At 45.2% G+C, this 25224-nt stretch overlaps 1 protein-coding gene across 1 annotated transcript in view; it reads left to right on the top strand.

The window, feature by feature from the left end:
• LOC310796129 (uncharacterized protein) overlaps positions 1–24962 on the top strand; it is a gene marked incomplete at both ends in the record, with an annotated part of 167935 nt that extends 142973 nt beyond the window's left edge. The window contains 16 exons of the mRNA XM_083658276.1: positions 351–404; positions 707–760; positions 1646–1690; positions 3676–3726; positions 3966–4010; positions 8169–8222; positions 9511–9555; positions 10452–10496; positions 11063–11125; positions 11873–11908; positions 13883–13927; positions 15259–15402; positions 17666–17732; positions 17850–17990; positions 22690–22767; positions 24844–24962. Coding sequence (XP_083514402.1) covers positions 351–404; positions 707–760; positions 1646–1690; positions 3676–3726; positions 3966–4010; positions 8169–8222; positions 9511–9555; positions 10452–10496; positions 11063–11125; positions 11873–11908; positions 13883–13927; positions 15259–15402; positions 17666–17732; positions 17850–17990; positions 22690–22767; positions 24844–24962 — 1086 coding nt within the window. The remainder of the gene's footprint in view (positions 1–350; positions 405–706; positions 761–1645; positions 1691–3675; positions 3727–3965; positions 4011–8168; positions 8223–9510; positions 9556–10451; positions 10497–11062; positions 11126–11872; positions 11909–13882; positions 13928–15258; positions 15403–17665; positions 17733–17849; positions 17991–22689; positions 22768–24843) is intronic.
• Between the last annotated feature and the right edge of the window lie 262 nt (positions 24963–25224).

Here is a 25224-nt window from a genome sequence, read left to right as displayed (position 1 = left end):
TTATGACTTTGTTAAAACCAAGGGAGGAAGCCTGCACGTCTGGCGATATGTTTTTATAGGGGAAATTAAACTTGACAGATAAGCGTTGCGGATGGACTGAACGTAATATTTGTTGGACTTGGTGTGTGAGAGCCTACCTGCCTTATCTTAGAAGAGGTGCGAGGCAGAGTGGAGCGTGGACCACTAAAGTGCACGTAGGTCCTGGTGAAAGATCGGAATGAACGCATCTTTTCCTTCCCTTTATGTTTGAAATGAGCCATATCGGTGTATTTGCTGCTATCAGTTAATGTGAACTATCTTTGTTATTGAAAAATGATATGAGGTCTTATTCCACTGTGTCTCTCTCACAGGCTTCGGCTGGAGTACCTGGACTTCCAGGTGTAACGGGTCGTACAGGAGCCCCAGTAAGCAACCCCAATCTTTTTTTTTTAGCTGTGGCCAGTCAGGGTCCAGCTCTGTAAGTCACTGTGTTGGTTAGTTGGTTGGTTAGTTGGTTAGTTTTGTGGTCCACAAAATCAATGTCAATGGAGTGGATGACATCACGATGGAGTGGATGACATCACAGTGGAGTGGATGATGTCACACTTTGACTGACATGGCATATCTGGTTGCAGCCATTGCGAATGTGTTTGTATCATGACATGTTGAACGCTGTTCTGTTGAGGTGTGGAGCAGATCTGACTGCTGGATGCTCTTCTGTTTGCAGGGGCTGATGGGCAGACCCGGTCCAATGGGCCAACCTGGAGGAAGAGGAGACAAAGTAAGCAAGGCGTTTTGCTGATTGTCTGCATAGTGTGGCTATAGTGAGTCTTATCTCCTCCTGGGTTCTGTGCATACGACAGTAGATGATGGATAAGCTCACTATATGCCTTAGCTCATGATGCCATTGTAGATACATGTACTGTTAGGTCAACGTCACTGTGACCTGTCACTGTCCAAGGTCAAAGGTCAACGTCACTGTGACCTCACGAATGCCATTTTCATGCTCGTTAAGGCGATGTCTGAGGAAAGCCTAGACTGAATTTCGTCACATTTGGCTCAAACATCCACTTGGACTCGAGGAAACTGATTACAGTTTGGTGGTCCAAGGTCAAAGGTCAAGGTCACTGTGACCTCACGAACGCCATTTTCAAGCTCGTTAATGCCCTGTCTCAGTAACGCCTTGAATTTCGTCACATTTGGCTCAAATGTTCAAGTCTGGACAGACATGGATGTCGACTGCTCACTTGTTGGCGGAGGCACTGTATATCTGTGGTCTGGATATTGTCACAGTGCTGATTCAAATCTGCTTCTTTTCCACAGATTTGTTGAAAATGGCAACACAAACAAATCTAGGCCCTATACAGTATCACTGCTGTTTCCAAACAGTCAATAAAATACATCATACCAAAAATGGGTACTATATTTCCAATGCTGCTTTCTAAATCTTATTCTTTCCGGGGGAGGACACCCGGCCCCCCTCCCCTTCCCTCCTCCCCCTGTTTGGCTTTAAGATCTCCCCATTTCTGGACTGTACGGTTGGCAAGTGTGGTTCCACATCGTTGGATTGTGCTAGCATGGAGCTATGCTTGATGTATATTTGCAGGCAAAGCTGTGATGAAGACCCTCTTTGCTCTAAAGGTCTCTAATGCTTTGTGTTTGGCAGGGCGGTGAAGGCCCCCCGGGCAGAACAGGACTTCCAGGCCCTCCGGTAAGTTCCTCCTCTCTCATCGAGAAGCAGCTGGTGACAGTGACTCACAGGGGATCAGTTAGTGCCATGTGTTTTGACTCACAGGGGATCAGTTAGTGCCATGTGTTCTCACAGGGGATCAGTTAGTGCCATGTGTTTTGACTCACAGGGGATCAGTTAGTGCCACGTGTTCTCACAGGGGATCAGTTAGTGCCATGTGTTCTCACAGGGGATCAGTTAGTGCCACGTGTTCTCACAGGGGATCAGTTAGTGCCATGTGTTCTCACAGGGGATCAGTTAGTGCCACGTGTTCTCACAGGGGATCAGTTAGTGCCATGTGTTGTGACTCACAGGGCATCAGTTAGTGCCATGTGTTCTCACAGGGGATCAGTTAGTGCCATGTGTTCTCACAGGGGATCAGTTAGTGCCATTCTCCACATGGGTAGTGTAGCTGCCTAGTTACCAACATGAGGGTCGCATGTCCGAGTCCCCGTCTTACCTCCGACTTGGTGGGGCGTCCATACAGGCACAATTGGCCGTGTTTGCTCTGCGGGTGGGAAGCCGGTGGGGTATGAGTCCTGGTCGCTGCACTAGCGCCTCCTTTGGTCAGATGGGGGTTATAGCTCGGTGAAGCTCCTCGTTAGGAGTTGATCCACATTGCACAAGCACCTTCTTTTCTCCGAATTGAGTAAAGGTTAAAGGTCAAAGCTCTACGTTGGCATTTCGACCTGCGGAAGCGACCATCAGCGCATTTGACTGTGGGAGCTGGAAGGTGGGTGCTGCAGCACCCCCTGGTGGCAAGAGATGGGTTTTTTGAAATTGTTGGATTTGGCTGTCTTGTGTTTATACCACCAACAAAATGCATTAAAAAACAGTTTGTGCTTCCCAGCTCTAATCTTATTTCATACGCTCTCTCTTCAAAAGTTTTTGATTTTCATCATAATCTGGTTTTCCATAATAATAATAATAAGTTCAGTGTTTATGCCTGTGTTGCTGTCTGTCGTAGTGTAAAACGACTAAAGGGAGAGCAGGTGCTTACATGAAAGTGAGTGAGAAAAGGAGAAGATACTGAATAATGACATCACAACAGTATAATCCTAATGTTAATTTAAAATTAAATATTCTTCTAAATATGGACCATGAAAGTCCAAAAAACGTCAAATTTTCGTCGCCGCTGAGCACCGAGAGTCCCTTCCTTACAGCACCCCCTACCTAAAAGTACTTCCAGCGCCACTGCACGGTGTCACAGTGCTGAGTGTAACGAGAGTAACACAACTGTCCAACAAGTACAACTATGATGAGACTGTGGCGACCTGCTCGCGGGCCATAAATCACGTCCCCTCCCTTTAAAAAGGCCAGTGAGTAAGCACTTCCAAAGGCAAATCTATAATTCATCAACCGTCCCCTTGAACCTGCTGTGCCCCCCCACACCCCCCCCCCCCCCCCCACACACCCCCACACCCCCCCACACACCACACCCCCCCACAACACGCTCTCATAAAGTGCAGCGGGGAGGACAGGTTGCTCAGGTTGCTCAGTGGCCTGAAAAGGGCACGGGCGTCCACTCGCTTCTAAATGAGAACCTGGACTCCTCCTCTCCATTTACAACAGCGCCGCCTCCTCCCATCCGTCACGGGGGAAAACATTCTTTTCTACTCTTATACTGTCCAAGAAGAAGTCCAGATGATGTAATGTCTTCACGGGCCAATCTCTTCTCATCCGGCTGCTCTTTGTACTTCACAGATACAGATAGGTCCTGTTTGAGTTACCAGCGGCTCGCAGATGAAAGAAGCGTACCGCTCTCTGTTCTTCTCCTTTCTCCCTCTCTCTCTCTCCCACTTGTTCTAATCACCAGGTGCTTGAGCTATTGATCTCTCTCATGATGTAGCATTTAAGGGCTGAACATCAGCTCCAGACCCGCTAGTATAGTTTACTGCAGGACTATAGATGCAGGAGAGAAGGCGTGAGAAGATGATGTCCGCTTCACTGCTGTGCTTGCGTTTCAGGGCGTCCCCTATGTGGAGGGCAACGGGATGAGCAGCTTGTACAAGCTCCAGGTAAAGACTTTCTCACATGACATTATCTGTCATTATTACATTATCTGTAGTGTAACAGAGTGCATGTTGTAGTAGCGCACGTACACCATCATCATATTTGCAGAAAGGAATGTGTGCATGCGTCGTAAGAAAAGTGTTTGACTCAACGTGGCTTGCAAAGTGAATCTGTATTTCTCGGCCTGTTCATTGTGAACACGTTCAGTCGTGAAACGATAACGCACACAAAAATCTCTTTTCAGAGCGGTGGAGCGATGTTAGGACCTCCTGGAGCTCCTGGTGCTCCGGTAAGAATAATCATTGTTGTGCCTGCAGCGAATCTGTTACAGCGCACAGTACTATGGAATCATTCTAACACACAGGCTGATAGGGTATGAGCTGCACAGCCTGGGAGAGCTGATAACAAGCCGTGTGACTGGTGTGACTGTGTGACCATGCCTTCTGAGGCCCCTCTATCACTCACAGTCCACCCTGTTCAGTGAGAGCCCCTCTATCACTCACAGTCCACCCTGTTCAGTGAGAGCGCCCTATATCACTCACAGTCCACCCTGTTCAGTGAGAGCCCCTATATCACTCACAGTCCATCCTGTTCAGTGAGAGCCCCTCTATCACTCACAGTCCATCCTGTTCAGTGAGAGCCCCTCTATCACTCATAGGTCAGTGCCCCTGACCAAGGTACTGGCAAAAGAACTGGAGTTGGTCCCCGGGCGCTGCACAGTGGCTGCCCACTGCTCCTAGTTCTAGGAAGGTTCCTAGTAGAGGATGGGTCAAATGCAGAGGATTCATTTCCCCAAGGGGATAAATAAAGGATAACTTAACTTAACTCACTCACAGTCCACCCTGTTCAGTGAGAGCCGCTGATTGGCGAAGGCTAAGAGACCCCCTGACTCTCAAACAGGTGTCTCTGACCAGCCCCAGGAGCACAGCACAACATCGCTGATGATTATGCTGAATGGACTCAGAACTTCAGCTGTTCTGCACAGTGCCAAGTCGCACTGACCCCACTTGCTTATCAGCTCCCCCTGCTGGCCTGCTGCCTCTGATCAGCCAGCTGCTAATCTTGTCCAAACCCAGGAGCCATTCACTCACAGGCCCCTTGCATGTATCCATCTGCACAACCAACACTTCAGGTGAACACCCACTTCAGGTGCCTCCCACCCCTCCCTCTTCAGGTGCCCCCCCCCCCTCCCACTTCAGTTGCCCCCCACCCACCACCCACCCCCCACTTCAGGTGCCCCCCCCCCACCCCCGTACTGGTGCCCCCCTCCCACCCCCGTACTGCATCCATCACAATCAAACAGCTCCACTGGAGCAATCAAGAAGACAGCATCTTCATCAGTGTTAAGAGGGACCAGGGGCCCTTCCTTGTTTGGCAATAATTAACTATTTTGGGAGGTTGTTGAAACTGAGACGTAAAACATGAGTTAAACATTGGCGCTGTGCGCGCTCATTTCTAGGATGGAGACTCTGGAGATGATGCGCCATGGGTGCACTTTATTTTGGTGTGAGCGAACTCGTGCCGAAAGTTGGCACTGCACTCTGTCGGGCCCACAGCAGCTATAACTATAATAATGACTATATAATATATATATATATATATATATATATACTATATAATAATAAATAATAATAATAATTAATGTGACTTATAAAGCGCTTTTCAAAGACGCTGACAATAAGAGGCGACAAAAAACAAGTAAGAGGAACAAAGAGAAAGGAGGGAGAGGGAACAGGTAGAGATTAAAAAGGGAGGTAGGCAGGGAGACATAGAAGGAGGGGGGAGGGGCGGGGTAGACGAGAGGGGAGAGGAGAGAAGGAGCAGGGAGGGGCGGGAGATGTGATTATGGGTAGGCCTGGGAGAACAGGTAGGTTTTTAGGCGGGATTTGAAGATGGTGAGTGAAGGTGAGTCTCGGCCGGGCTGGGGGGAGAGGGTTCCAGAGACGGGGGGGGGGCTGCTCTGGAGAAGGCTCGATCGCCGAAGCTGCAAAGTTTGGATGGAGGAACGGTGAGGGGAGCAGTGGATGAGGAGCGGAGGGTTCGGGAGGGTCGATGGGGGAGGAGGAGGAGGTCAGACAGGTATCGGGGTGCCAGTTTATGGAGAGCTTTGAAGGTGAGGAGGGTGAGTTTGAAGTGGATGTGTTGTTTGATGGGGGAGCCAGTGGAGAGAGTGGAGGATGGGTGTGTGACGTGGTGCCGGGACCGGGTTCTTGTGAGCAGATGGGCAACTGAATTTTCAACCATCTGAAGTCTATGGAGGATGCGGGAGCTGATGCCGGTGAGGAGGGATTCAGCAGCAGCAATAGTATGAAATGTATGAAATTTGGCACTGCACTCCATCTGGTTCTCAGCAGCGCACCCGCCAAGTTTGAAGTCAATGAGATGAACGGCTCTCGAGATAAACCACTTTTTGTGCTGCCAGTAGGTGGTGCTAATGCCATAAAATTCGGCACTGCACTCCGTCAGATCCCCCTAAGCGCACTCCTCAAGTTTGGAGGCGATCAGAGCCACGCTGTGCCTCGCAACTCTGGACACACGGACGGGTGGACATACTGTACATACATACATACATACATACATACATACATACATATATACATATATACATACATACATACATACATAAATATATACATATATACATACATACATACATACATACATACATACATACATACATACATACATACATACACGCCGGCAATTATAGTAGTGAGATGAGATGAGCTTGATACTTACTTTTTTTTTAATCTTAGAGAAAAGTGACATTATGTAACCCTTGTTTACATTCAGTAAAAGGAAGAAAAAAACATTTATGAACACTACAAATTGTAATGAAACTACTAACATGCACGCTGCATACCAACCATACCAGTTGAATGTTTCAAAGTTTATTGAAAGCATTTTTCACAGTATGTATATTCACTGGTGATCTGTCCTTTTATTTTATCTTTTAAGGGTCCCAAAGGAGACGATGGAATTGTGGTGAGTAGTTTGTGGACTATATTTGATATTCCTTTGTGTGTCTTCTTTGTGTGCGGTCCAACCAAAATGGAGAAGTGCGAGTAGTTAGTTGCTCTAGAACACATGTAGTCTCTATGGCTTACTAAACCATAAGAAGTCAATACAGCCTCAAGCCTGAGCACTCAGCCACACTCAGTAGACCTCCAACACCCCCTCCTCCCGAAAGAAATCACATCTTCTGCCACTATGAAATTGCTGTGCCATATTGTCTTACCAGCGGGAACCTATGAACCCGCGACAATTTGACGCGTCTCCTATCAACTTGAATTCTTTATTCTCGCGGGGCCAATTGCATTTTTTTTTATTGTTTTGCTGCAGAGCGATTTTTCACCGGCATGTTAATTTGACATTTTAATAAATTGCAGCGGAGCAGCGCCGGAGCTGTGGCGGAATTGCCCCAATCCGTCTCCCAGCTGATCCTCTGGCTCTTAGCCACTCTGGCGTTATTCATGACAATCTACATGTGTGACAATTACCTGCACAATCCGTCTATGTCAGCGGCCCGCTGCCCCGCTACGCCGCGGAACGCCGTTTCCTCCACGGCGGCTTCGAGCGAGACGAGGCAGATAGAGGCCATCCGTTTTCCAGCACAGGGAATGCCTCTCTATTTTTAGTGCCAGAAGGCAGGCTAATTGTAATTTTCAAACGGAGCTCTTTCCTCCGACCTCACATGTACCCTACAAGCTGTGACAGCGTATGTCATATAGAACATGTACAGCGGTGTCGTACACGGCTTGCGTTTGAAGTGCTGTCCTCCTAGGATTGCATTAATATTGACCCAGGAATAGTTGCATGACTATAATACCCAGCCAAGGGTATCAAGAGGAGAGATGTGAATGATGTTGAAATCTGACATAAATGAATCTACTTGCCTTAATGTAGCTTTGATCTACATTTGCTAGCTTTATGAAACAGTTATTGACAATAATCAATTGTAAAAAATATGTGGCGATTCATTTTCGGACAATCGACTAATCGAATACCTTTTGAATGAATGAATGAAAACTTTATTTTGACCGCTAAAAAAATTAATATATGTGTATATACATCCACATACACACACACATACACATAAAGAAACAAAATAACCATTAAAATCTGTATTGCAAATAAGTACAATTTCTTGTCCGAAAGGGAGTAGGCTGAAGCACATGTTTATCTCGTCCTACCCTCTTCTTTATCTTATCTTCTAATATCGATAAGAATGAGAAGCGTCCGGCTGTGAGTGAGCAGAATTTTGTCCGGCCACAGCTATGCCGTTTTACGTGCGATCGGGCTGAAACTTTCAGGGGGTGTAGCTGGATTTTTTAATTAGGTGATTGCCCTAATTACCTAATGATGTGATGTCATCAGTGATGATGTCATCAGTGATGTCATCCTTCCTGGCTGAGGCTAAGTTCAGTGATTATGTCATGTGTTGCAGGGCGAACCAGGGGCCATGGGATTACCGGGGCTCGAGGGACTACCCGGTGCCAAGGTAAGCTACAGAACCGCCCCGGCCCAGAGGACTCTGTCATCCACCATGACCTGACCTGACCTGATTAGATGAAAGAGCGAGCCAATGGGCTTCTCCAGTAGCTCTTTCACAACACAGTACATTTGAACCGTTTGGTTGTAGAGATATCAGCATTTACTGGTGTGAAAGAAACACACATTATGGCAAGTTATGAGTCATCCTAATGGAAAGTACGGTAATTATGTTTTGGAGAATTTAAGCATCTGCACTTTAAAAAAAGAAAGACTGACTGCAGAAACTTTCTGAGATGGATATAGCATGTTGGAATCAAACAGCTGATATTGTGTGCGTGTGTGTGTGTGTGTGTGTGTGTGTGTGTGTGTGTGTGCGACTGTGTGTGTGTGTGGGGTGTTTAATTTTCCATGGCATCCACAGTGAATGATCTTTTAGGGGAACATTGTCAAAAAGGTGTGACTGACGTGCAAAATGCAGAAGACTTGAGCTCATCAACTCCATTTCAGCTCATAAAAAGGGTGTTTATCATAAATCCATGTTCGTGGTGTATCTGAGTAGAGCGTGCATTCTTTTATCTTTTATGTTTTTTGAAAGATTGCCTTTATCCCAAGATTGAAGGCACAAAGCAGCCGTGACTTCCTGTATTGACAGTTTGTGACATCAGTTTCTGTGTGTCTGCTTCACAGAGCAGCCATGACTCCCTGTATTGACAGTTTGTGACATCAGTTTCTGTGTGTCTGCTTCACAGAGCAGCCATGACTCCCTGTATTGACCGTTTGTGACATCAGTTTCTGTGTGTCTGCTTCACAGAGCAGCCGTGACTCCCTGTATTGACCGTTTGTGACATCAGTTTCTGTGTGTCTGCTTCACAGAGCAGCCATGACTCCCTGTATTGACCGTTTGTGACATCAGTTTCTGTGTGTCTGCTTCACAGAGCAGCCGTGACTCCCTGTATTGACAGTTTGTGACATCAGTTTCTGTGTCTGCTTCACAGAGCAGCCATGACTCCCTGTATTGACAGTTTGTGACATCAGTTTCTGTGTGTCTGCTTCACAGAGCAGCCATGACTCCCTGTATTGACAGTTTGTGACATCAGTTTCTGTGTGTCTGCTTCACAGAGCACCCATGACTCCCTGTATTGACAGTTTGTGACATCAGTTTCTGTGTGTCTGCTTCACAGAGCAGCCATGACTCCCTGTATTGACAGTTTGTGACATCAGTTTCTGTGTGTCTGCTTCACAGCACCCTGATTTATGTTGATGCTTTATTTGATGTGTGTGTCCTTTCCCTTCAGGGTGATATTGGTTTTCCTGGCCAGCCTGGTATACCAGGTCCTTCAGTAAGTAATCCTTTTTATTCGTTTACTCAGACTTGTCGTACACCAATTTGATCAATCATCTCTATTGACAATGTTCATAAAGTACACAGAATAGCAGTGATCTAAAACCAATGGTTCTCAACACGTTCTAGCCTCACAACAACCCACGTTTTCCCTTTTTTTATGGGCTCATTGAATCCACAAGATTCTCAGCTTTCCAGTCATACCCAACTCATGCAACTCCAAGACTGTTTAGGGACCCCGGTATGGAAACATATTTAAATAGAAGAGAGGAAAATAACTTATTCATACTGCATGCAAAAAACATGTGTGTTTTTGTGTGTGCCAAAAATGCCGTGATTAGCATAAAGCGGGCATTTCTGTAAAGGGGAGACTCGTGGGTACCATAGAAGTATTCTCATTCAGATATCTAGAGGTGAGAGGTCAAGGGACCCCTTTGAAAATGGAGTATTTAGAGTTATTTAGCCCCCTTCCTAGCAAGCATGACATCTTTGGTACCAATCGATGCCTTGGCTTAGGTCTTCTACTTTCTAGTTTCAGACGATACCACTATCTTCACTCTGTCTTTAAAAATGAGCCCAGTACGGCCTCTGGAAAGACAGCGATCCTCAAGGAGTAGAAGAACTTTTTTTTTTCATGCACACATCTGCAACCCACTCAAAACTGCCCACCAGTGGGAAGTCCATCTTCCCGGAAGAATAATAATAATGGCAAATACAAACAGTGGCCCTGCCGCTTCGCTAATAATATACTGTAAGTGGATATAAGGAGAACTTGTGTACAGAAAGTGTGCTATGTTGAATAGCTCTAGCGGGCTAGTTGGTACATTATAACTGGGTGCAGTAGATATGACACCATTTGACGACCTGTCTAATGTGACCGTGTGTGATTGACAGGGGAAGCCCGCCCCTCGTGGAGAGACAGGGATCCCAGGAGAGTCGGTGAGCCTCAGCCCCTTACCCTGTTTCAGCTGTCATACTACTGTCACTCCCTCTGACTGTCTGTCTGTCTCACTGCCTCTTTTTTTAAGCAATTTTTATTGATTTTCCTTTCAATCCAACATAATTTACATCATTTGCAGCGTATATTAGAGTGTATATAAGTGCTGCATTGTTTAAATGATTACAATTATGAACGTCCACATCCAACCCTACCCCCTCACCCACCTACTGCCTCTGACTGTCTCACTGCCTCTGACTGTCTCACTGCCTCTGACTGTCTCACTGCCTCTGACTGTCTCACTGTCTCTGACTGTCTCACTGTCTCTGACTGTCTCACTGCCTCTGACTGTCTCTGACTGTCTCACTGCCTCTGACTGTCTCACTGTCTCTGACTGTCTCACTGCCTCTGACTGTCTCACTGTCTCTGACTGTCTCACTGTCTCTGACTGTCTCACTGCCTCTGACTGTCTCACTGCCTCTGACTGTCTCACTGCCTCTGACTGTCTCACTGTCTCTGACTGTCTCACTGCCTCTGACACCTGACGCCTGTCTCTGTTCTCTGCCAGGGCGAGAGGGGGCCCATTGGAGAGACAGGATTTCCAGGGCCTGAGGGACCCCACGGTGTTCCTGTAAGGAGGCTACGTCAATGGCTTAGCTCATCTCTTTATACTCACTAGAGAGCAGTGTTATAGAGGTCAACAGGCACGTGACTTTTCGTGACGTAATTTTCCCCCGGAAGTAAAAAATCCACAACAACAATGTTTGTTCTCGCTTAAACCGAGTGTTTTACGGCCACTCAAGATTCTCTGGATCACGTGTTGGCTTTGTTCGAGCTTTAAAACTTGTTATAGTTGGATTGATCTAAATGTCCATGGAGAAAATGGATGCAGAACTTACTTCCGGGGCAAATTACATCACGAAAAGTCACGTGCCTGTTCTATAGCTCTATAGTCGAGTCCTTAGCTCTTCTCTTTATGCTCGTTAGAGAGCAGTGTTCTGGTCGAGTCTGACTCAACTCAAGTCTGAGTCCTGAACACATTTTCATGGAGGATTTGAGTAACACGTCTATATTGCAATCATTGTTGTTTTAGCCTTGTGTGGAAGTAATAGCATGATTCCAGGACAATATGGAGAAAATAAGCATGTTAGCTGGCTCTGATCCTGCCGACGACTGCATTACTGTATGTAATTACCCTCAGAGATGGTTTGTGTAATTTTCGCTGTAAGCACAGAATGGAGCGGTGTTCAGGATCATTATCCCGTGCTTGAGAGATCTCATTAACTGTGGAGATTACCAGCAGTGCAACAGGGCTGATCCAATCGAAGCCGGGAGCTGATAGCGATGTCTTTGTTTTTGTTGTTGCTGCTGGATTCAGGGGAGACCTGGGAAAGATGGGATCCCTGGATACGAGGTGAGCCTGTGTGAACAAATCCCCTTATAGAGTGTGCTGCTTCACAGTCCATTATTATCCCCTCCCAGCAACAGCATCCTAACAGGGCCCTCAACCGATTTGCATATTTGAGCATTTTAACGATAAGAACCAAATGAAATCCTGCCGATTTAAGGCTTTGTTGACTTTTAGTCTTTGTATCCTAATTATACAGTGAATGCCTTCAAGGCAACGATTGATGTTTGTAATAGAGGCCGGCAGACTTTGAGATGAAATATGTTTTCCTGCCTGAGCTGTTTAGATCAACCTGAGACAAAACAACATGCGACAGAAACAAATAGTGCTGTGAAGACTGCTGTTGAGTTGATGAGATGCTAAGCGTTGTGCACTATACACAGTCTACACCACACACGGACTGCACATCTGCCAAGCATAGCCATCCCTAACGCATTATACAATCCAACGCGCTAACTGCATCGTCTATGAGTAATAGCGTTCCCCGTGTGACACTCTCTGATGTGCGACACTTTGTCACCTAATACCTGAATGACAGGTCTGTCCGTTTATTGTTTTCTTCTTCTTATTAGTTATTATTCTTCCATCAAGATCTCAGCGTCGCAGCGAGCCACTCTAGATTCCCCCCTCGCTGTGTTGTCTCTGTCACCTTGCCGTGTGAGCGTTTGGTGGGGCAACAGTGCCACCTAGCAGGCGGAGTTGCTCCTCCTCGGCCTCAGAGTCGTCTTCGCACACTGCTTTTGTGGTGTAATGTGATGCTCAGGGAAGCACATTCCTGTGGGCACCGTGATAGATTGAAGCCTCCCCATCAGGCGCTGGGGAATACAGGGGGGAGCGATACAGAGAGGCTGCAGATGAAAGCAGGCGGAGGAGAGAACGGCATCACAAAGAGATGCTGCGTTAAAAACCACAATCATGCCACATTGTCTTCTGCACGGCTCCTGTAATCCTGCAGGAAACTCATACAAAGATGCTCCCAGAGGTAATCATGCTGCGCGTGGAGGTAATGCTGAGCGTGCGCTAAAGCAGAGCAATGAGGAGTGACAGCCAGGGAGGCATTGCCAGACAAGATGTTGTGACAGAGACAGAGTCAGACACTTGGTATAGGTACGCAGGCAGTTCTCAGAGCAAACAGGCGCGATGCAGAGGAGCCATGACATTGCAAAAGGGGAAACCAGACACAAGAGCCCTGTAAGAAACCATCAATATCATTAAAGGAACACTCTGCCCATTTTCAACCAGCTTTGTATCATTAGAACATCAGTAGTATATCAGAAAACTGTAAACTGTTTTGAAGTCTGTCATTTAATTTGACAGTTATTGAGTGTTAAAGTGTGGACCAGTGACATCACTGGTCCACACTAACTCAAATGAATAACTCATTAACCCAAATCAACTCTCAATAACTGTCAAACTAGATGAATGATAAATATTTTGACAGTTATTGAGAGTTGATTTGAGTTAATGAGTTATTCATTTGAGTTAGTGTGGACCAGTGATGTCACTGGTCCACACTTTAACACTCAATAACTGTCAAATTAAATGACAGACTTCAAAACCGTTTACAGTTTTCTGATATACTACTGATGTTCTAATGATACAAAGCTGGTTGAAAATGGGTGGAGTGTTCCTTTAAGTATTATTAATTAATTAATTATTAATATTAAGTTGCGCTTGCTTCCTGTTTTATAAGCCAAAGGAGCAGAAACGTCTGCAAATGTGGGAGCCAAATATGTAAACAATATTTGAACAATATACCAATATGGTGAATTTAAATTACACAGGGAGTCTCTGATTGTAACTGAGCAATACTAGTATATCAATACTTTGTGGGGAGTATAAGAAAGGGGCTGATGAATTTAGCTTCAGGATCAACATCATTTCTAATTTCCAATACATGCGTTACTGCGTTGCCTTGACAACAAAGGGTTAATTCAACTTGAAAGTTGTATCATTTGTCTTTGTGTTGTTTTTCCTCAGGGAGCCACAGGTAGAGCAGGGGACAGAGGATCCAAAGGAGAACGTGTGAGTACCTTCATTCCTGTTTACAGGAAGCTGTTTAATGAGGCAAAAATATCATTCCTGTTTAACGGAAGCTGTTTTGATTAGGCAAAATATCATTCCTGTTTAACGGAAGCTGTTTTGATGAGGCAAAATATCATTCCTGTTTAACGGAAGCTGTTTTAATGAGGCAAAATATAATTCCTGTTTAACGGAAGCTGTTTTATGAGGCAAAAATATCATTCCTGTTTAAAGGAAGTTGTTTTAATGAGGCAAAATATCATTCCTGTTTAAAGGAAGCTGTTTTAATGAGGCAAAATATCATTCCTGTTTAAAGGAATCTGTTTTAATGAGGCAAAATATCATTCCTGTTTAAAGGAAGCTGTTTTAATGAGGCAAAATATCATTCCTGTTTAAAGGAAGCTGTTTTAATGAGGCAAAAATATCATTCTTGTTTAACGGAAGCTGTTTTGATGAGGCAAAATATCATTCCTGTTTAACGGAAGCTGTTTTAATGAGGCAAAATATCATTCCTGTTTAAAGGAAGCTGTTTTAATGAGGCAAATATCATTCCTGTTTAAAGGAAGCTGTTTTAATGAGGCAAAATATCATTCCTGTTTAACGGAAGCTGTTTTAATGAGGCAAAATATCATTCCCGTTTAAAGGAAGCTGTTTTGATGAGGCAAAAATATCATTCCTGTTTAAAGGAAGCTGTTTTGATGAGGCAAAAATATCATTCCTGTTTAAAGGAAGCTGTTTTAATGAGGCAAAATATCATTCCTGTTTAAAGGAAGCTGTTTTAATGAGGCAAAAATATCATTCCTGTTTAAAGGAAGCTGTTTTAATGAGGCAAAAATATCATTCCTGTTTAAAGGAAGCCGTTTTGATGAGGCAAAATATCAGGCACAAAAAGCTCTCCATGAATACTAATGAAAGCACTGAGACTGAGGCACATGACTAATCCATGTAAGCACTACTGTAGATAAAGGCATTTCCAGCTCAGAGCTGTTTCCTATTGTACTTGGAAGCTCTGTCATCTATTGTAAATGCTGCTATTAGAGGGTAGAACGTGAAGCTCCTAGATGGATTGGCTAAGGTCTCTCAGTACAGGAGAGGTGAGTGAGTGGACACACTAAGAGTAATGGCTGACTGTGTGTACAGCATGTTCAATGATACAGCACCGCTATCATCATGTGCCACCTTCTCCCTGCTCCTACAGCTTTCATGTGTCTAGAGATCAGATGGAACTAAATCAGAGCAAACGGCCAGTGCCAACATCAGTCCATCAAAAACAACAACAACAACAACAACAACAACAACAACAGTTATGATGTGACTGGGTTCCATTACTGCAGGGTGACCCGGGGATCTCCGGAGAGAGAGGTGTTCAGGGCGAGAGGGGCCGGGCAGGGGATACTGGAGTGATCGGACCAATGGGGCCTTCAGGCCTAAAAGGAGACACCGGACCTCCAGGACCCTTGGGTTCAGTCAACCTCTTGGTAAGTGGGAAAGTTAGTAAATACCTCTCGGCAAACGGAGACACTCCTCCACATGATGAAAACTCATCAGCCTACTTGCCAGGCTTGTGTCACTGACACATCTTTCCGTGCAGCCAGCCACAGAAACATCTAGCGAGGCTTTGCAAGCAAGGTTGCCATTCTCTTTCTGCTCAACGCTTCCCACTCCTGATCGACTAAGTGCAACCGAGGGTCAGAGAGGAAAGGAGAGGGAGAGAGAGAGAGAGACACACAGACAGAAATAAAGACCGGGGGTCAGAGAGGGAAGGAGAGAGAGAGAGAGAGAGAGACACACAGAAATAAAGACCGGGTCAGAGAGGGAAGGAGAGAGAGAGAGACACACACAGACAGAAAGACAAATATGAAGGAGAGGGAGAGAGAGAGAGAAAGACACAAACAGAAATAAAGACCGGGGGTCAGAGAGGGAAGGAGAGAGAGAGAGAGAGAGACACACAGAAATAAAGACCGGGTCAGAGAGGGAAGGAGAGAGAGAGACACGCACAGACAGAAATAAAGACCGAGGGTCAGAGAGGGAAGGAGAGACACACAGACAGAAATAAAGACCGAGGGTCAGAGAGGGAAGGAGAGAGAGAGAGAGACACGCACAGACAGAAATAAAGACCGGGTCAGAGAGGGAAGGAGAGAGAGAGACACGCACAGACAGAAATAAAGACCGAGGGTCAGAGAGGGAAGGAGAGACACACAGACAGAAATAAAGACCGAGGGTCAGAGAGGGAAGGAGAGAGAGAGAGAGACACACAGACAGAAATAAAGACCGAGGGTCAGAGAGGGAAGGAGAGAGAGAGAGAGACACACAGACAGAAATAAAGACCGAGGGTCAGAGAGGGAAGGAGAGAGAGAGAGAGACACACAGACAGAAATAAAGACCGAGGGTCAGAGAGGGAAGGAGAGAGAGAGAGAGAGACACACAGACAGAAATAAAGACCGAGGGTCAGAGAGGGAAGGAGAGAGAGAGAGACACACAGACAGAAATAAAGACCGAGGGTCAGAGAGGGAAGGAGAGAGAGAGAGAGACACACAGACAGAAATAAAGACAGAGGGTCAGAGAGGGAAGGAGAGGGAGAGAGAGAGACACACAGACAGAAATAAAGACCGAGGGTCAGAGAGGGAGAGAGAGTCACACAGACAGAAATAAAGACAGAGGGAAGGAGAGGGAGAGAGAGAGACACACAGACAAAAAGACAAATATGAAGGAGAGGGAGAGAGAGAGACACACAGACAGAAATAAAGACCGAGGGTCAGAGAGGGAGAGAGAAAGAGACAAATATGTGAAAAATATGTGGGAGTAGAGCGTTGAAAACACCTCCGAGTCACAGGCATTTCAGTTGCATAAGTTATATAACATTCTCGGCAGGATGAAAGAGATCCTTTTTGGCCACAATAACTATAAAGTAGACTTTGAACAGTAATCTGCTAGCCTGCTAAACCAGACGGTCACGTCAACTCACATTTCATTTCGTTCTTCGTTTGCATCTGGCCTCCACTGCAAAGCGTACGAGCCAATCAGTGACCCGCTTCGTAGTTGACATCATAACCGGCCAATCAGGAACGCCACCAGCAAAACAATACTTGCCGCCTCCTTGCCTGTCCGCCTCGAGGAGTAATGTCAATGTTCATCGAGTTTAAACAGCCATAAAGTGCAGTTATTGCAGAAATTTACTCAATAACAACAATAGCAACCGCGGAATTTCTCAGCGGAAAATATGTTTTTGCCGTTCTCCCGAGTGGATTTGGGTTTGACTGGATCCAACGCTGATTGGCTGAAGGAGTTGTCTGTCAAGGCAAGTAAACCCGCCCAACTTCCACCCACTGCTAAACACTGGATGAAAGCTTCAGGCCAGATGGAAACAAAGAACAAAATGAAATGTGAGTTGACGTGACCGGCTGGTTTACCAGGCTAGTAATCTGCACTCCCACCCACTGTTTTCAACATAACATTTGGAGAAACAGTCGTTGGGTTGATTATTATGCCTTAATGCACTTTGCGGAGGCAACCGCTCTCCAGCGGTTCTTCGCCTCCACGTCGTGCATTAAAAGCATTGAACGCACACCTACATGTAGGGAGTGGATTATCCCTTCCATGATAACTTTCATCTCTTTATCTCCTTTGCTGCCATTTCACTGTGAATAAAACATGAGTGACTCATGCTGTCTCTTAAGTGCATTCTCCTCATCTGTTCAATATGTTTTACTGACGTGTGTTCGCTTCTGCCCCATCACACAGAATGATGCCAGCGCCATGGAGGAAATTAAAACCTTTATCCGAAATGAAGTATTGAGGGTCTTTGAAGGTACAGATGTAACCTCCAAAACTGTTCCCCAATATTATCTCTCTATTCTATCTTTTTCTCCCTACAGTACGTTATCTCTAAGCATTCTAAACGTGAATATTCATCTCCCGCTTGTAGAGAAATTATCCAGGTATGTCATGCTGCAGAAGACTCCAGCAGCCATTTTAGCATCGCCCGTTCACCAAGGCCCTCCAGGACCCCCTGGCAAGGACGGTCTACCAGGCACCCCGGGAGATCCTGGACCTCCTGGTCCTCAAGGTAGGAACCACTAGCTGGAAGCTGAATGGCTAAATGTTAACGGTCTCCACTACTGCTCCAATTAAACTCTAGACATAACACCCTTAACCTCCCATTGGCCTAAACCTGAGAATTAACCCTTTGTTTGTAACTGAACAAAGTGACATTCATGCATGTGTGTAGACCATATAGACTGTATAAGGTGTAGACATGCCATGGTGCTTAAATGGACCTACTATCACACCTCAAACACTTTCTCGAATAATTTAGCCCTCTTATAAGTACATCACTGTGTAACAAAGACTGTAAAGTCTGTGCAGAGGGACCACACTTCAGTCAAAGATGTGTTGTTAAGAGTTGAAAATGGCACACTAGAGATCACCTGTGATGAAGATTGCGTTTTGGGGCGCCAATGTAGACTGGCACTTTTTTGTAGGGATTCACGGGTATTTCTCTCCTGCTAGACCCATATATCAAAGCAGACTGAGGGGCGGGAAGCAGAGAGAAGGCCAGCAGATGGCGCTCACACAGCAGTATGGTGCTCACGCAGCGGCTCTCTGCTCTGGGAAACATGAAGACAAACCAGGAAGTTGGCTGAGAATCAGAGACAGTCATACTATATCAGTGTGGACAGGGAAGAGACCCGGGTATCGAAAGCTATGCGAAACAAAAAGGGGCGTAGTCAGGAAAGAGGGCGGACATTCTTGATCAAACTGCTACAGCTTTTTGACTGCTCATGCTAGCCATAGCCGTACATCACTAATGGCTTTCTCTGACTTGCTTAAAGTGAAAGGAAAACATGCTACAGCGCCGAGGCCTGCGCCGCGGCTGGCGAGCAGCTCCCCGAAAATGTGAGTCGACGCAGCTGACGCGAACAGCGCAAGTATAATATAATGTAGATGGGGGAGATAACAGGACAGAGTGAACGCTATTACCAAGTATATACACTGCATTCTCTCCTTGGGGTAACTTCTAGTCATTGAAATCCTAGTGAAATCACACAATTTACTTACAGTATTTTGCTGGGATTCTACTGCGACCCCCCTCGTCAAGCTGACGTTTGAGTGTAAAGGGCTAGCTGCTGTCGGCAAGGCTCCAAGTCGAGGCTAACGTTGTAGCATGTTTTCCACGTACGCCCGCAGCAGAATGACGGTCTTAACGTGAGTAGAGACTGCAGTGTGTTGTGTGCTGAAAGCAGCGCTGCAGCGCCCCCTGTCTTTCGGCTTTGTATCTACCTCGAATCATTCAAGACCACGTAGAATTGACCTTTCCTAAGTCCCGCCCCTTTTTCCTCTGTCAGCTTTCATGTGTCGAGAGAAGCAGAGCAGCAGCAGCAACTGTGAAATAGTGGAAAAGCTGCGTCAAACAAACGTCAATATCTCAAAAACTAGACATCACATCGCTTATATTTTCACATTGTGAGCGAGAGCAGAAGTAGCTGATGGGTTTGATGTATAATATATGTATGTAGCGTTAAAGTTGTGTGAACTGTCGCAGTTTAAAAATGTGTGAATTCAGTGAAAAGTACAGCCCGTCAGCTCGGGTGAATTAATTGTGTCATCGCGCACTCTCGGCTGGCTCCACAGGCGGCCATTATGAAGGTTGAAAAAAGCATCAAACTTGAGCTGCGGATTCTCAAAAAGGACAAAAGGTATCAAAAAGCTGAATAAGAGTGATAAATTAATAAAAGTGGTGACTCGTTTAAGGTTTGAGTGGAGTTTCTATCTTAAAGTAGAAGGAGTTAGGGTTCAAAGCCCTCTGGTTTGAACAGGCCACTCATAGCCGGGTACCAAGCTTGCCTAACTGTTATTGGAGCACATAGCAAAAATGGGCGGGACTTAGGAAAGGTCAATTGAACTCGTTACTACAATATAAGATGCTGCATTCAGTCATCAATCATATATATACTAAAAAAATGTGACTATTAGACTATAACTATTTGTGCTGTGTAAGCCGTTTGCATTACACACGATGTCTTGGATTTTGTTTTGCTTGTTTTATTTTGTATGCTTCAAAAGAGTGTTTTATAGGTGATTCTTGATGCAGCTTTGCAATAAATATGTATTGAAAATAAAGAGGAAAGTTATTTTGCTTGATGAATCAAAAAAGAAATTCGACAACTTTTTCATGTTTTTTTTCTTTGTTGACTCGTGCCTCCACTCAGCTGGGGAGAGAGAGTTTTGGGGTAATATTTTCTCATTATTTCCCGTCATCCTCCACTGGAGACTGTGCTCCTCTGGAAGAACCAATTTGACTTCTTCTGCAATATGCCAAAATTAATAGTTTATGGAGAAAAATCACCCACAGCCATGGTTTGATTTCACGTGGGTTATCGTCTCAAGCTGTTCAACTGCTCTTTTTTTCCTGTTTTCCTTTCTGCCTCTTTTGTTTGTCATTGAATTGTTCATTTATCATTCTATTCATATTTTCCTGAAATCGTCATGAAAATCATCACTGGTGTCATTGTGTTTCCTGTATGTCATATTTCATACATTTTACCTTTTGCTTTGTTGAACCTATATATTTTTTTAGTTTTCTAATCTACTCATGGTTACTGTGTATGTTTGTTAAGTAATACTGAGCGAAACAAGCTGTTTTTCTTCATGATATCAGGCTGTAAACTGTGTATCTGAAATGCTCTGCATTGTGCTGTACAGAATGGTAAATATGGGTAAATAAATAGCCCACAGTAATTGGTCTTTGATGGCGCTTGAAGAACGGTTTCCCTTTTAATTTGTGAGACATAGCATGAATAAAGAGATATTGCTGTTTACAACAGTGTGCAACACTAAAAACAACACTATTATTTTTCATTATCCTATTTTCTGCATTATTGCCTCTAGAAATGTTTGATACAGTTCATTTTCAACCAAGTGAAGAAGACACACTAAAGGCATTTTACATGTATCAGTGGCTGCACCAATTCAACGTGCCCGCCAAGCTTATTGCCCTGTGTACGATATGCAGTATTTCAGGTACAGTGCTCTTTTCCTCCATGGAACGTCGACTTGTTGAACGAATGCCCCGGGCACTGTGAGTGTTGAAAGACGTCTCATGATTGTGCCGATGTGTGGATCGCCCCTCTCTCTCCCTCTTTGAGACGCATTTTGGGAGCGTTCCTTCTCTGCCTTGTAAGCGCTGAAGCGTTGCCCCCTTCAGGCCTGACAGTGCAATGCTTGATACTTGAGTCAATGTGTCTGATGCACTCCCCCCCCATGCAGCCATTCACAGCCCCTCATATTCTCACTCGCTGCTGTTTGGAGTAAAGACCTCTCGGCTTTGTTTGCTATGAGTTTTGCACGGAGTGAATCTGATCCGTCCTTAGGAGTAGTACTGTATGTGTTTGTGTGCATATTTCTATGAACAGCAGCACACAGCCCAGTGACTGGGTTGAAAACTTGCCAAAATGCTTTCTTGACATGGTAAGCATGTGCTTGTGTTCGTCACAGTAGAACATATTTTTTTATATATTTGAGCGTGCAGCAGCCAATCGGCATCTTTAGAAAATACTGTCATGATTTTAACACGAGTGAATCTAATTGTCTTTGTGTGGCCGAGCAGCAGAGAGAGAGAGTGCTGTGTGCATATTGTTGTCCAAGCCCTAGTTTTTAGTTCATTTGCCGATGTTGTGTGACGTCTTCTTCCTTCAGAATTACGTACCCCTTTTGAACTTTTGGACCATCGATCGGAGTCTACTTGTCGTGAATAGACATGATTATTCCCTGTGAATGTCCTTGGTGATGCTCATATCTATCTGACCTCTGATTGGAAAAAAAAAAAAAACACTGCTCTTTTTGGAAGTCTTCAAAGGAATCTGCTTGCAGCCTTGGTGTTGTCAGAAAGTCCATACGAGTCTCATTTTGAAGACAAAAGCACAGATGGCTTGTTTGATCATTTCTATTTTGACAGGATGTCAGTGGGTTTTGCATTATTCAAAGGCTTGGGTTTGAAACTGGGAATTCAGAGTAGCCTATTTCTACACCAACTACCAAAGCTGCTACTCTAAACATGTTGATGCTTGACATGGTAGTCATTTTGATGCTGTTTATAACATCAAGACGACAATCTACATGTATATACCTAAGTCCCTGGACGAATCTAAAGGGTAACACTTTCCAATAAGGGTCTCTAAATTCCTGGCTAGTTAATGCTTCATAAACAACTAACCCTCCCTAACAGGCAATGTACACCAGATGCGTTATGGCTGCGTTGCGGATCTGGTAAAACTGTCCGATCGACTCTCGCCCATGTTAATAGATGCGGTACGGAGAAATTACGCGCCTGTTCTATTTTTGTCAGATCCCACATACGTCTGACAGATTACATGAGTGTGGGGTCTGTTCGCAGCCACACCGCATCTGTTCCGGAGCTGGTGGACATTAGCCTTAACCCTCACTGTAAACATTCAGTAACCATAAACCTTTAAATAATGCATACATGAATACCTACCTGGACACCATTAGTAAATGATTACTAGACACATTAGTTAACTGTTAATTCAGCGTTGGCCTATTTAATGCTTATTAATCATTCACTAACCCTTAATTGAGTGAGCCTTGTTGTAAAGTGTCAGGTGGGAAAGTTGAAGGTCCTTTGTAACAGAACACGATGTGGCATTTTGTACTAATCCTACTGATCACAAACTCCTGCCAGCTGACATCTTCTTGTCATCTTTAAAGCGGTTGACTCAGTCCAATCAGGGTGTTGTGTCTGTCCTCAGGCTACAGGGGGCAGAAAGGAGAGCGAGGCCAGCTTGGTCTGGGCTTACCAGGAGATCCAGGCCCCACAGGCCCACCAGGTAAGACCTGCACATTGGCCTGTGTGAGGGGTTTGCTACTTGATGTCATGTACTGGAGCATATTAACTATATTATATAATTACGACTATGAATGTACACTGTACAAAATGTGCAATGTGGACAAAGAGTGCACAAGTCTGCAATGTGCCTTTGCAATGTGAATTTAGTTGTGTCTTCATAGGAGGGGAGGGGAGAAAAGAGGGAGGGAGAGGAGGAGTCTCAGTCTGAACAGTCTGAAGAGCATTTATACAGCAGTATTTCCATGATATACAGTAGCTGTAGCTATTCAGCCCTGGTACACATGTCTTAAACCTCTCTTCAACAGCTTACAATTGGTCAGCAGTGAGGGTTTAAGGCCAAACGAATGTTTTCATCCTCTCCATAAAATCATAGCACACCCGCCGCCTCCTCTTGCAGAAACAAGCTGTCTGTAGCTCTGCCAACGTTCTGAGAGGCCAAACGCTGTGAACACCCGCCTGTTAGGCTTGAGTCTGGCATTAGCATCTTTTAGCAAGTAGGTGTAAGCTGCCATGCTAGCTAGGCCATGCTCGCCTTGGCACATGAGCTGTGTGGGCTAGCTAATGTGTAAGCACTAAGCCAGGGATACTCAACTTGCTTTGCCCGGGGGCCACTTTCGTGAAATGATAGAAGGCCAGGGGCCAGTTAATAAACAATCAATATAAATGTTTCTGTAGCGGATTGTAGGTGTCAGACGGAGTTTAGTCTGACAATGTTGTGCACACCGGATAGTTACTTAGGTTAAGTACATACATAAGTGCCTGGGTAGCGAGCAGATGGCGGTATTTGACAATTTAGCAGCTAAATCATAGATTATTGAAAGATATTCCATATTCCAGACTGAAATGTTATAACAGAAGTGGAGTATTGGCCAGAATTACATGAACATTTGGACACTTATTCAGCGGGATCTTGCATGTTGCGTTCAGGTGCACTGTAAAAAAAAAAATGTTTTTGCAATTCCATCACGGGCCGCCAGTTGAGTATCACTGCACTAAGCACTAGTACCACCACTACCTCAATAAAAACTCTTGACTCTCCAGGGGAAATGTTCTATGGTCTCTCCTGATTCTGAATAGAGCTGAATCGCTTGGTTTGACTGGTCAAACTCTTCTTAGAAGGATTTTTCTAAAGGGAAAAATTAATGGTGAATGAAATCCCTTAGGTCCCATGCTGAACCAGTTTGCAAATTGGTGCCTTACAGTTACTGTAGGTCTTCTAGTTTCATATGATATTAAGCAGTTCGGCCAAACCACGTCCTTATTTCTCACAATGCACCAATGCATGCACACACATGTGCACGGCAGCCATTACACACACACGTGTGCACGGCAGCCATTATACACGCACACAGAGACGCCCTGAAATTTGTTCCCCCACATTTTCCCCATCCTGCCTCGTCCTCCTCCATGGGCCGGCCAAGAGCAGTGGGCAGCTGCAGTGAATTCGCGCCCGGGGACCAACTTGATACCACAACCTTCTATTCACTCTGTCTTTAAAACCGAGCCCGCTGCCTTGTGAAAGACAGTAAACTTATCGAGAATCAGACCAAATACCGTCATGTCACCGAACTCATCGCGGGGCCACTAAAAACGTTCACGAAGGCTGCAATTGGCCCGGGGGGGGGGCGCACTTAGAGAACACCTGGTGTAAATTGAGCTATAGAGGGCTCGCTTTTATGTTGAGATACTGCATGGATAAAAAACAACAAAAAGGCCAGTAGTGGAGGAGAGCTTTGTCTGCTTGTCTTGTATCTGCAGTACATGAGAGCGAAGGGAGGAATGTAGATAGCTTTGCCACTGCTGCTAGCTGAGAATGAGGAGTATCTCTTCATAGAGTGATGTTTGGGAGGGCAGCATTTCATCGTAGAGATCTTCTCTGCATAGAGATGGTTTGGAGGGGATCATCTCTGCATAGAGATGGTTTGGAGGGGAACATCTCTTCTTAGAGATGTTTGGAAGGGGAGTGGGATTTGTATTCCAGTAATGAAAAGCCCTGTGGAAGAATTGATTAGCTGTAAACATGCTGCAAGAACTAATGTGTAAATTGTGTCTTCAGGCCTGCCCGGAATGGCTTCTCAGGGTGCTCCTGGCTCTCCGGGCCCACACGGGCCCCCTGGGCGGTGTGACCCTGCGGACTGTCTGACACCCTCCTCACGATCCCGGAGGAACGGTTAGTCCACTTCCATGACAACAGGCTCCATTCTTCACCACACTGCCAGTCACATGACCTGGAGACGGCCCATATCTCACAGACTCACAACCGACTGCTTGTGTTCACTTTACAATCACATTTTGGATGCAATTTTTTTCTGGGATTGCGAATGGGTTGGTTTTCAATGCAGTAGAGATCTTCTAAGTGATTTTTCTGCTATGCTGTACTTTTAAATTATTTCTTGTTTTCACACCCCCTACTGTGACCTAATGCATTCCATGTTGA

Source organism: Poromitra crassiceps (genome assembly GCF_964638095.1).
Source record: "Poromitra crassiceps genome assembly, chromosome: 22".
NCBI lineage: Eukaryota > Metazoa > Chordata > Actinopteri > Beryciformes > Melamphaidae > Poromitra > Poromitra crassiceps.
This window is presented reverse-complemented; position numbering and strand designations above follow the sequence as displayed.